General features: G+C 42.2%; 1 protein-coding gene across 1 annotated transcript; it reads right to left on the bottom strand.

Annotated features, from left to right (window-relative positions):
• Nucleotides 1-5,666: 5,666 nt before the first annotated feature.
• SUMO2 (small ubiquitin like modifier 2) lies at nucleotides 5,667-12,692 on the bottom strand. Its single transcript, XM_040081682.2, has 4 exons — nucleotides 12,518-12,692; nucleotides 10,991-11,122; nucleotides 7,861-7,932; nucleotides 5,667-6,353 (listed from the first exon to the last, which is right to left on the bottom strand). The coding sequence occupies exons 1-4, from the start codon at nucleotides 12,536-12,538 to the stop codon at nucleotides 6,291-6,293; spliced, it is 288 nt and encodes a 95-aa protein (XP_039937616.1). The 5' UTR covers nucleotides 12,539-12,692; the 3' UTR covers nucleotides 5,667-6,290.
• Nucleotides 12,693-13,283: the final 591 nt, after the last annotated feature.

The raw sequence follows: 13,283 nt of genomic DNA, 5'->3' as shown, positions 1-13,283 counted from the left end.
TAAATATACACAAACAGGACCAGTGTTTTATTTTTCCTAATCTAGGATTCATTTAAAAAAAAAAAATCCTGTTTGGTTTTTTTTGTTTTTTTAAGCTCCAACCACTATTTAGATCCCCAGGGAATTCTATGTTGCACCATATTTTTTAGAGGTAGACTAAAGGGAAATTTTATGTAATGTGATACAGTTGTTTTAATTCTATTAACCCTTAGGCTTAAACATTAAGAAGTCAAATGATACCTACCTGCACACAGGTAAACATGTGCTCTCTCACGAACTTGCAGAAGTATTTTGTCATCTAGATGCTTCTTATTCAAATCCACAGGATTTTACTCTTTAATTTGTACCCCTGAGACACACACAGAGCCACTTTTAAAAGTCAAGATGAAGAAAAACCCGTTCCCTATGACAAAGCCAGTTTTCACATGGAGCTTTAGAATTCTAAACCTTAAGTGTTTCTAAGGGGCCCACTGATCTCTCACAGGCCTGGCTGCAGGGTGGCCCTTAAATAAAAGCTGTTTTTCTGATTATTCATCCATCCATTAAAAGATGAAGGGGTTTACGAAGATGGCTACAGAAAGTGGGCTTACAATCCATCTCAGGATGATGACATTTGACCAGAACAATTCTCAGCAGCTGTCTGGAAGACTCAGACACCAAACAATTCCACCTGTTGTTGAAATTCCACCAGCAAGGAATGCACAAATCATCTGAAGTCTGAACAAGACTCCAGAAAATGCAAGGGTTAGGCAAGGAGAGAGATCATTGGTTTGAGAAAAGCCTCAGCTTGGTCATCCTTCTGTGACCAAGGGTTTCTTCATGCCAGTCTCTGCTACTTATGGCTGCCACAAACGGCATGCCTTCTTTATTCCAAGCATGAGGCACAAAAAAAGAGGGTTTGACTCAGTCTTCTCTTGCCCTGTTTCATCCACAGCTGACGTACCAGCTAATAAACAATCCTTGTCACAGCTGGATTTGCCACTGTCAGATTTTTGCATCTGGAGTGATGCATGGAGGTTCAGTGGAATGTGATATCCTACAGACCCAATGGTTTGTCCCAAAGAGCTGATGCTGTTGTTTGCATGAGTTGTGAAAGTTGCTCTGGTACCTCTCTACATCTTCAGGCAAAGTTCCCAACAGCCTGTGACAGTCTGGGAAGGGGCATTGCACCACAGTGCCCAGACCTCTCTCAGCGCTGCAGAGATGTAGCTCTGAACACAAAAAGCAGAGCGGCCAACTCATGCTGCTGTTCTTGTATGGGCATCCACCAACACCAAGCCTGGCTGTGGACTCCAAAGTGTTCCAGTGTTCCTCCTTAACTGGGAAAAGAAGCCAGTGTCTCAGTTTTGTTTTGTCTCAGTTTTCTTAAACAGTTAAGTTTTCTTATTCAAGTGATCCTTCAAGAGCCCTTGCAGGGCGTCAGATGTGCTTTGATGGGATCCATGGACTGAGTGCTGGAAGGGGGAGATCTAAGCCCCCAAAACCAACACAAAATTCACCACAAAGTGTATCCTTTGCATCCATGTTTCCCTGAAGAATATTCCTTTCCAAAGGAGAAACTCTATTTACTAGTTAGGCTTCCATAACCTTCGCCTTTCCCCAGGACCCCAAAGTCATTCTCATATTTGGATTGTTTAAACCTACTGCTCTTCCCACAGTCCCCATTCCTATTGCAGCCCCTCACTGACACACACATCCCTTCTCCAGCACCTGCTGACCTTCTGCTCCGGGATCTCTGCTGACACCCAGTCAGTCCTTTCACAGCATCACCCACCCCACCTCACCACTCCCATGTAAACTGAATTCCTTCCGGGATAAGGGAAAACTCTTCCCTTAAAGGGACTTCAACTATTCCATAAACCTTGGGTGGGGCTCCCAGCACGTCCATGTTACAGTAAGATCACCATCCCATGCTGCTAGGGAAGAAACCAGGAAACCCCTGTCATTAAGCATCTTGGAAGTCAATCAAAAACTGAGAATAGGGATCAAAATTCCATCTTCCATTTATCTTCACACTCCTACATCCTAATCACCCAGGAGAAGTGCTGTACCACTGATTCCTTCTGCCATTAAGTACTAAAAAGCAAGACAAACTAAAGGATTGATTATTTCCTATCAGAACACATTGTCTGGAAACTCATTACAGGCAGAATGAACAAACCTCAATAAACCAGAGAATTAAATGCATTAATTATGCTGGTAATATAATTAGTAATAATCCAAGTTATTTAAATGGTTTTAGATTAATACTCCACAAGAGTACATCACAGCAGCTGACACACATGTACTGAGAAGAGGCCACTACCTAAAATTCCAAGAAAAATACTTGGATTTATTGTTCACTTGATGACAAAGGAGGCATCTTTTCATCTTTAGATTTGACAATAAATTGCTATTCCTTAGAAATTCAGTTATTTCCAGCTGGCTGAAGCCTAGGAAGTCTCCTCTCTTTGAGCCAGCCACATTATGACTTTTCATTAATGTTGCAGTAAGAGACACAATAGAACCAGCATCCACAAGGCAAATGACAGCACTTATGTTACACTGACTTGGACATAACGAAGTGAAGGTACTAGAAAGTAAAATTCCTGCTGGAAAACCATCTCACTTTGACCTTAACCATTGCAGAGACGCTGTCTCTGTTCTGATATTGCAGTTATCTTGAAGCAGCAATTATCTTAGTGTTACTTCAGGGATTTTTCTTTTGTTAAAACACCTCCATATGCCAGCAGAGGAATCTCTCGTGTTACCACTTGGAGTATTTCTTTACAGTCTTGGCAGGTTGGAAGTTTCCATGCCAGAGCAGCCTTGCACTCCTGAACCCCTTTTGAATCAGCACCCCCAGCCAGGTACCACTGACCCCCCACAGGTGCCCCCTGGGGTAGGTGTGATCCCCACTGCCCAGATAAACAAAGGCACTGATCTTCAGGTGTCAACCACCCAAACCAGGTGAGATTTTAGTCTGTCATTATCTCCCCTGCACATGAATAAAAATGCCTTACTTAAGGTACATGACACAACTTTGGTTACCTATTTTTAAATAACTGGTCATGCCCATAACATTTGAGGGACTAAAACCCCAGCACAGGCTGAAGGCAGGGTCCAGCCATCCACCAGAACTCACCAGAGGACTGTATCTAATTATGACTTACTCCATCCTTTTTCATTTAAAAACCATGGGAGAAATATTAACTAAATTGCACGGCAATCACTTTAGAACACATTATTTGAAAATTGTGGGTAATAATGTCATTTTCCCAGGATGCTGAAAGATCCCAGCTGTTTAATAAAACATGAAGAACTTACCTCCCAACCAGCCTGACAAGACCTCTTTGCCCAGTTTTCCTTTATCCTCTGACATGTGGACTTCCAGAAGTCCATGTGGTACCAGAATAAACCTGAGAACTGCCACAAACCAAGCCAAGCAGCAAAGTGAAATCCAAATAAGTTGATTTATATTGTCCATATCCCTGTCTTCCATACCACTTCCAAATCACCCCCAGCAGCAGCTTCCTTAAAAGAAGTAGTCACAGTAAAACCACTGAGGGTTTCAGCAATCACAAATCCACAGGTGAATCTGTAGCACCAGAGCAGTACAGACAAAAACAAGTTCTGACATAGAGTATTTGCAAGACCATGCAGGAAGAGTGCTAATTTTCTTTTTTTTTTTTTTTTTTAAAGGACTGTATTTCTGCATTACTTTTACCCAGATGTGTTATATATCAGAACCAGAATTGGAAATCAGCCCACTTTAGTTTGCTACACTAATGGAAATTCAACATTTGAGGCTCTTGAGGAACTAAGTCACTGAAGTTGAGATGTTTTTGAGACTAGATTAAAAAAACAAGAAACTACTGCAGGTTTTGGCTGCAGTCACCACCTTACCATAACCCCATTCAGCATTGTTAGGGGAATCATTTCAGGAACATGAGCAAGCCCAGGTAACAGCAAAAAGATGTGAAAAATGGAGGAATGTAGGTGAATACTGCACATTAAGTTCATGACAGATGAGGTAACACTCAACTAATTCAGGAAACGAAGACACTGTTTTTAAATGCTCTTCAGTACCTGTCACTTGACTTCTGTTGCCTCGGGAAATAAAAAAGTACAAGGCAAGATACAACAGGGAGCTTTGAGCTTCGTGATCTTAAGTTGAGCTGAAAAAAAAAATTGTACTTAAGGAGACCTCACCCTTTCTTCAGAAACTTCAGCAAGTCCAAACAACTTTTTTAGCCAAACAAGATAAAGACAGCTTTCTCTTGGGAAAAGTCTTGGCATGACACCAAGTTGAAAGAATTTTATTCACTAATATCAGAAGTTTAGCCAACTTAAAAGCCAGAGATTCTAAACCCAAAGAGCAATGTGTAACCTAGGAAAGATGATGAAATATATTCCCCTACCACCCTCTTTTTTTCTTCAAAGTAGATTTTTCTAGGCATTTTAGAGTTTGGATATGTAAACATTTGTTCACAAGGAATTTCAATCCTGCAAAACACCACAGAAATCTACAAGATACATCCCAGAATAAGTAATCTGCTTAGCAGTAGCATTTTCTTGAATTAAAACAGAGGCACGCAGTAGATTACATTCTTCAGCTAGAGTCAAAAGCAACAGCAAAAATAGATTTTAATTTTCCCTGTATCTCCATTAGATGGAACTAATGTAGCATCAAATGTGTTATTCCTGACAGAACACAAATAGCTCACAACTCATCAGCTAAATGCACACACCCATCATTCCGCCACAAAACTCTTAGCTCAAGCAGGCACAGACCTCACATGTAAAAATCACTCCTTGCATTAACTGTTACAAAAACTACCACTGAAGAATGGCCTCTTCTAAGAAATTTATACCTAAAAAAGCATTAACTTACTGCAAACACTATGAAGTATGGGAACATTCCTAGGACATCAGAGAATGCTGTGGGTTTGACAGGTATATAACCTTCCATGAATCTCCATGGATTTCACTCCAACATCTAAACTTGCCCCAAAAAGTTCCCAAGAACTCAGGAACTGTGGAAAAGACTTCTGAAAAACACCACGATCACTGTATTGCCCTTCAGTACTTCCAGCCTCTTTCCATCTTCCAAGCAGAACAGCAGAGTGGGGTAAAGCAGAGCTTGGAATCTACACCACCATAGCTAAATACACCAAAAACTGAACTCAATTTTTTATTTTTGCTTTACATTTCCAAGCAGCTCCCATTTGATACCATGGTAAACTGAACGGTTAATGAAATTATTTGCTCTCTTTAACTTAATGTTTACATCAATAAGCATTCAAATACAGAGTCTTAAATAAACTACCGCAACAACAATATTGATGCTTCTATTAAAGACTGAAAAGAAGAGCTCAACCCAAAGGCATTACTAAGTAGTTCAGGATTTTGCAGTTTGCCTAATCAAACAGTTTTGGCTTAGCAGAACATTCACAAAAAATAAAAATAAATCAAACTTAAGAGAAAACTGATTTCTATTTCCAGTTCAACTGCTGACTGACAGGTCTCAAGGAAGCTTTTCCTTTTCCAACAGTCTTCTGCCTAGACAAGGGAGATTATGCTTGCTTACTACAAAGAAAGCTGAGATTTGAGAAGCGTAAAGTGCTCCAGACAAAGAAATACAGGTGCTGAGTACTACTACTCCACAGAAAAAGAAAGAAAACTAGTTATTTTAAACAAGAAGTTTATTTAAACAACAAGACGTTTTACTTGAAGGGAAAACTATCTAGGATTTTTTTTTTCTTTTTTTTTTAAAGAGTAATTTACCCCTACTTAGACAGAGATTGCTCTACATGTAACAGCTACGTACAAAAAAGTTATAAAATTGCCCTTGGTTTTACAATGATAAAAGAAAAACATTGAAATTATCCAATCAAACAAGGTATGCAAGGTTTTTTGTTTTTGAACAGTGAGAGCAAAATAACTTACTGGAATATAAAGATAACTCGGATTCTGTGATTCTGTAAAAGTAGAAGGAGCATGCCACTATGGGAGAGAGGGGCATTTTCACAGAACCAGTTTGTTTTCCCACCCCATCTCCATTAAATGTTGATCAAAACATACCATTGGCCATTTAGTTAAAAAAAAATATGCATTATGTCTGTGCACATCACCAGTTACTTTATGTACAATAAAAGGAATAAGAAAAAAAATCAGAGAGAAGAGAGAAAACTATACTGCAGTAGTCAGGATGTGGCTGAACCAAGTCTCATTTTTCTAATTGTGAAGTGTCGCCTGTGGGAGCACAGTTCTGGAGAGGAAAGTAGCAGGTTCTTTTTTGTGTGTTTGTTTTAGTAAACTCCTCCTGTTTGCTGCTGGAACACATCAATTGTATCTTCATCCTCCATTTCCAACTACAGCAGAAAAAAGAAAAAAGGGCTTTCAACTCTTCTCATATCTCTGCAGCAGCCTGGGTTGTTCTTACAGTTCCTGACTTTATGTTTACTTTTTATGCAACTTAACCAGAGAAGCCCCACTCCCCTCCACCACCACCCCTTTGTACATTTAACAAAACTCACTAACTCAAAAGCAAAGAAACTGCATGGAAAAAAAAAAAGCCAGTTGATAACTGCTGACATAGAATGAATTCTAGTACTAACTTCAGGGTACATTGTGTGACTCCTAAGGAACAGATTTATAATATTTAATTTCTGTTGCCTGCTTTGCCATTGCGTCTTTGTTCTCCTATTTACTCCCTCACTTTACCTTACAACATGTCCACAATTCCAGTTGGCTGCTGCTGCTCAAATGGCTACAGCACTGGGGAACCAGACTGGAATTAAGGCCTCTGCCTAACCAGGCAGTTAAAACCAAGGATCAGCAAGTACAAAAAAATTAAAAACACTTTGCATGTAACCATATAACAACTGCCAGTGAAGAACAGCAATACTTCATTGATATAATTCTCTTTTTTCACCCTAATTTTTACAGTTGATATTCCTGGGATGTTAATGGCACCTACTGACAAAATCTGTACCAAAACTGAAGGTGCTACTGTAACAAATGCAAGTTATATTTCTAGACAGACTCAACTGCTGCTCAGGAAGTCAAGCTCGTCTATGCCATTTACCACAGCTATAAAAAGACTGATCCTGAGCTTCAGGATAACATGGATGGAAAGAAAAATTATCCCGTTGCCTCAATTATCAGTACTGCAAATTAAAAAGTTGCATACATTTGGCCACGAGAGGCACAATCTTTGAAGCAACAGCTTAGAAAATTCAAAACTAAAACCCATTATTTCATTACAAGAGGTTCTGAACAGCAGATAAAACTATCACTTGTCCAGGCTGATTAAACACAGCTCCATGGAGCAGGACAGAAAAATCCTCCAGAGCCACAAGGAACCATTCTGTTCTTGGAATTACCTTAATTCAAACACTCACAGACAACCCAAATGTCACCATATTCATTAATTCAATGCTGCTGAAACAGCTTCGGATTACAAACAGAAAATTACTTTTGTATTACAAATGCAAGCTTGCAAACAGGATCTCTCCAATAACATCCTGGCAAGCTTTTATATAAAAAATAAAGCCATTGCTTCAAGAAAAACTCAATTCTTAACTTACCATCCTTATCTCAGAGCCATGAATCAATAAAGCAGAAGTTTTACAGGACTCACTATCTGTACACTGTACTTGATTTTTCTGTTTTACTATTACAGTGATACAGATTTATTATTCAAAACACTAAATAAAATGTTCCATTCTAATCATCCTAGTCACACCAAAATAATGGTAAAAAAGATCCAGTTCTATCAATAATATACACATTTACATAGCTATTTGATAGGAAACAGAAGCATCAACTCCAGCAGCAAATTTCAAGTAGTTCTTTAGCCTTGCTTGTGCTGTTTACCTGTGCAGGTGTGTCTGTTTCATTAATTGGCTGCCCATCGAACCGGAATCTGATTTGCCTCATTGACAACCCCTGGACAAAGAGAAGCAACACAAAGGGAAATAAATCTGGTGTAAAAGTACTCAGTGGTTTACTCTTTAACTTCTTGCTGAATTGCAGCACCATCATTAAAAGCCACCAGAGAATCTGTCCTTCCATCATACCCTGACTTTTAGGCATTTCACTCCAAATCCCTGCAATCTGTTTTGTATTAAACACTGCATTGTGTCCAACAACTCATGAGAAGCAATAGTGCCCCCACTGACTGAGTTAAAATAAAGCCGTTTCTGCTACACCCCAAAGGCCAGCAGGTCTATTGTGCTTCAGAATAATTCACTTAAAAACTTAGGTGAAACACTCTAGGCAACAAATGTCTAACAGCGACACTCAACACTCCTTTTTGATCTTCTCCAAAAACGAAGGTATTCTAAAACATTCCTTCCAGAAATGCAACAACAAAATTAGTCTGCAGCAACAAAGAGTAAGCAATGGGAACTTTTTGACTGCCAATTCCTATTATAAAGAAATCTGTATCAAATGTTTTTCCATGCACAGATGGAAAAATTAAAGGAATTTTCTACTTCCAGAAATTAGCCAGTATTTTGGATAAGCATTTATACCACACAACACTCATTTCGCTGACCTCTTCCATCCCTAGAAGATTATATCTCACTCTCACCTGAGCCAACAGACAGAAAAATGTAACTTGGGAGTAACAAAAAACCCTAATCTATTGATAACATCAGCTCCAAAATCACCAGTGAATTTTCCAAGGTATTTTACAGCACCCTATATTCTGCAAAGGCAGGTCAGTGACATTTGGGGATACAAACTTCCTTTCCAGTTCTGTCCATTCTCTCCAGAGTATCTAAATATCCAAGAGCCCAATCTGGTTTTGAAGTCAATCCATTGGATTGCAGGGTCATGCTTTGGCATCTCTGAGTTAGAAGAGAAGCCTTCTTTCAGCCTGGCACAGATGTCTCACACACAACAGAAAACAATATAGTAATTATTTCTGAGGAGTAGTTATGTCAGTAAAAATATTTTAATTAATGTGAGTAAACTTTTTTTAGTAACTTTATGGTTCACAGCAAAATGCCTTCTCCAGCATGACCAAGACCCTGCAGCGCTCACTCAGAACATCACCTGGTCTAAGGAAAGTGCGTGGCTCAGTCTCATGGCAGCAACACATTTCTGCACAGCAACAATTGCTTTGAGCCCTTTTCTATGACATTTGTTTTAAGAAACATGTATGTCCTATTCCCAGAGTGTTGGTTTTCTCCAGATTCATGACAACTTTAGGAGGTAAATAAATGTTAGCTGAAAACATAATGAAAAACTGTCATTTGGTGAGCTTAATGTCCACAAAACATAAAGTATGGTCCATGGATGACTTTTTCATCACTTTAAATAATCACAAATAGTCTTGATCTTCCAACAGATCACTCAAGTTCGGTTACTTCCATTTTAGATCTACTACACAGGACACATGACTATCATCCTTCGTACCTGCTAAGTTCTCTACCACCTCTCCAAAATTAAATCTAAAGTCCACAGTTTAAGGAATTAAGTTAAGGTGTACCTAGTTAGGTAAATAAACACATGAATTAAATCTAACTTGTAGACACACTCAGAACAAATGTTTTTAAGCAAAATTTCAGAAGTAAACACCTAAAGATAAATCTACATCCAAAAAAATGTTCTTTGGATACTTATTAGCTTAAAACTGAGATCAGAAAAAACGTCTCCCATTCTCAAGATTTACTGATTATTCTCCTCCAACTGATACCTGCTTTTGTTGTTGGGGGTTTTTTTGTTTGTTTTTTTTTTTTTTTTTTTTTGCTGGCTTTGGCTTTGTTTTTCTTTAAGCAGAGTAGACATTTTGGCAATCTAAGAACAATTTGGAATCTTACTTTTGCCTGTTTCAAAGTAACTAAGAATGAATGATACTTTTAAAATTTTATATGCCAGGACTTTACAGACAAGTAACCAATCCTCAAATTCCCTAACTATATATAATAGATATAACTGCACTCTATGACTGGAAAAAGCAACATAGTGATTTGCAAAATGTAACAAGAGTTTATATGACTGAGGTAGGAAAAACAAACTCACAGCTTCCAACATTCACTAATTTCTCCACAGAACATTCATACAAGAACATATTCACATGTTCAGCAAGAGATAATTTTTCCTGTCTTTACTCTTACTCTGTTGGGGCACGAGGTAAACCAAAGAGGTTTTACCACTCTCTATGCGAATCACAGGGGTTTTTTTCCTGGTGATGAAATAGCTGCACTAATATCCTAATACTGACTTTATTGTATGCAGCAGTATTTTGGAATATTTCTCTTTTAAAATATGAAAAATTCACAAATTCTGAGCACTTTTGTAGAGCTAGAACTTTTTAAAGGCAGACAGTCACTAAAAAAAATCGTGGATAACAGAGACAAAGCTTCCCTAATCAGAAGCTTCAGAAGGAAGAGCTCCATAGCTCTACTCAAACAGGTGTTTTTAAAACTTGCAATAGCTGCCTGCAGCCTCACAGACTGGCTGCAGCTGCCACCACATCAGCAAATACATGGGGTGTGTTTGTCTCTCAGAAGATTCATTTGTCAACCAGGGCACAAGAGAAAAAACAAAGCTCATCATTAAATGTACAAGCTCCTTCTCAAGGTACCTTCTCATCTCAGTACAATCAAGCTAATAAATCAGAAGTCAATGACCAGTCCAAGCAGTTACTCAGAGCTATAAAAATCCCTGATTATCACTTAACTCTCTCCCCCCCTTGAGTTCATTGCAAAACCACCCTTTCCACACTAATATTTCTGAGCAGCCGTTACCTCCCAGAAGCCTCCACCTATAAATGCAGATTTCGTAGATGACAACAGATCTTTATTTCCCGTTTCCTGTCACAACCCTCTCAGTCCACCCTGTAACAGAACCCAAGGACAATACACTTCCCACAGCACAATTAGTTTCTGTTCAATCTCTATCATTTTGCATATTTACTTAAGTTTTAAGACTCTGTCTTCCTCTATTTCTGTGGAGAGCAGCTCTCCCCCCAGACACTGTTCTCCTGAGACCATACCTGTCGTTCACAATAGGCTTTCATTAGTTTACTAAGTGGTGTGTGCCTCTTAATCTTAAACTGCACCACAGACCCATCTTGCCCTGCCACCTTCAGATTAATGTGGTCATTGTTTTCAGTCTTCACTCCTTCCTGTAAAGGAAATAAAAGAAAAAAAAAATAACCAACACTTTTTAAAAAAGGTATGAAACAAGAAGTTAACATTTTACCAAAGTGCAACAGGTTATTAAAAAGGAGGAAATAAAGATATTAAAGCAGTTTACTGACTTGAAACCTTGAATTAGGGAATAAAGGTCAGCACTTTTCAGTTGAAAATTTAAAAGAAAAAAGCCACATACAAAAAAAAAAAAAAAAAAAAAAAAGGTATTAGCTGTCATTCTGCAGACTAGAAATTTAACAGTGAAGAACTGACCAGGCCAGGCGTTCAAAACAGATTAGAAAAAAAAAAAAAAAAATTTCTCTCAAAGGCACACAACAATATGCACCAGTGTTCCCACTGAAAGGAATTAAGTTACCTATGTTATAACTATGATCCGTTATAGCTGATTTGTGTTATAACTGTGATCCCAATCAGCATCAAGGCTCTTTCTCATTGCATCCTAAACTTTTTCCTACCGTTTGACGTCCTCATTAAAAAAAAAAAACTTTCCATATACTTTAAAGGGCCATATTTGAAACGGTGATAAAACCAGAAGTGGCCAAAGTCTTCTCCTTCAGAAAACGTTTAAAAAAACTCCACATCAAGCAGCCCGACCCTCTCGGAGCGGAAAACTGCGGAGGATCAGCTTCCAGCTCGGTCCCTCGTGTTCTGGCCGGGCCTCAGGGCAGAGGGACGAGGATCAGGGCTGTTCCACTCCGGGGGTGCCCGGCACCCCCATTCCAGCTTTGTTTTCCCTCTTTTCTGGGAGCCAGGTCCCGCCATGTGTCAGCCCGCGCGCGGCACCGCGCCCTCCGCCACCTCGAACTCGGTTTATAAATCGTGTGGGGGAGAGAGAGGAGAAAAATAAAAAAAAAAAATAAATAAATAAATAAAAAAAAAAGGAAGGAGAGGTGAAGGAAAAAAAAAAAAAAACAACCCACCAAACAAAAAAAAAACCCAGCCAAACCCCCGGCGGCGGCCTCTGCTAATTCCTGCCGTGCGGAGCGGAGCCCCCGCAGCCCCCCCCACCCCGGCCCCCAGCGGGCCCAGAAGGGGCACAAAGGGGCCGGAGCCGTGAGGGGACCGTGAGGGCAGCGGCTGCCGAAGCGGCCGGCGGGGATGCTTCGGCCGCGGAGGAGGAGGAGGAGGAGGACGGCAGCAAAAAACGCCTCCAGACCTGCCTCTCTCCCCGCGGAGGGCGGGAAGGCGGCCCGCGTTCGCTCCCCCTCTCCCCGGGGATCCCCCGCCCGCCCCGGGAGCCGCGGCCTCGGCCCCCCCCTACCCGCGCAGGAAAATGGCGCGCAAAGGCGGCGCGGGGGCTGCGGGCCGGAGCCGCCGCCTGAGGGGCCGAGCGCGGCGGCGGGAGCTGCGGAGCGCGCCGGCCTCACCTTGGGCTTCTCGTCGGCCATGGCGAGTCGGCGATGCGGGGGCGGCTCGGAGCGCGCACAAAGGGGGGGCAGAGCCGGCCGAGCGCGGCGGAGAGAGGGAGAGAGAGGGACACAGAGAGAGGGGAAGGCGGGGGGGGCTCGGGAGCGCGCACGCACAGCCGCGGGGCCGCGCCTTGCCCCGTGCGCGCGCGCACCCGCCGCGCTCTCCCCTCCCCCCCGGGCGCGTTCCCGCCGCCCATTGGGCCCCGGCGCGCGGGGAGGGGGCGGAGGCAGGGCCGGGCGGGGGGAGGGGTGAGGAGGGAGGGAGGGGGAAGGGGGGGCGGAGGGAGCGCGCGCGCGCCCCGCGGCCGTTACATAACACGGCGGCGGCGGGAGGGGAAGGGCGCGCGCGCACCCGCGGCCGCTCTGCGTGCGCGCTGCGTGCGCGCGCTCCCGCCCCGCCCCGCGCGGCGGGCATTGTCCTTCGCAAAATGGCCGCCGGGTCGCCCTCAGCGCCTCGCACCGCGCCCCGCCCCGCGCTCCGCACCGCGCCCATCCTGAACACAACTTCCCCATGCCATTCCCAGTATCCTTGGTCCTCTCAAATCTTTAATCTCCTCAAAGCCGCTGGGACGCCTGCCACAGGCCCCCTCAGTGCCCCTTCAGTGTCTCACATGGTGTTCTTTGCACACCGCCTTCCCGTGACCACCCCGGGCCCGATCGCACCAAGGAGGTGGTGGAGTCCCTGTCCCTGGCGGTGTTTAGGGGGAGAGTGGATGTGGCACTC

The sequence above is a fragment of the Hirundo rustica genome, chromosome 18 (assembly GCF_015227805.2).
Source record: "Hirundo rustica isolate bHirRus1 chromosome 18, bHirRus1.pri.v3, whole genome shotgun sequence".
Classification (NCBI taxonomy): domain Eukaryota; kingdom Metazoa; phylum Chordata; class Aves; order Passeriformes; family Hirundinidae; genus Hirundo; species Hirundo rustica.
This window is presented reverse-complemented; position numbering and strand designations above follow the sequence as displayed.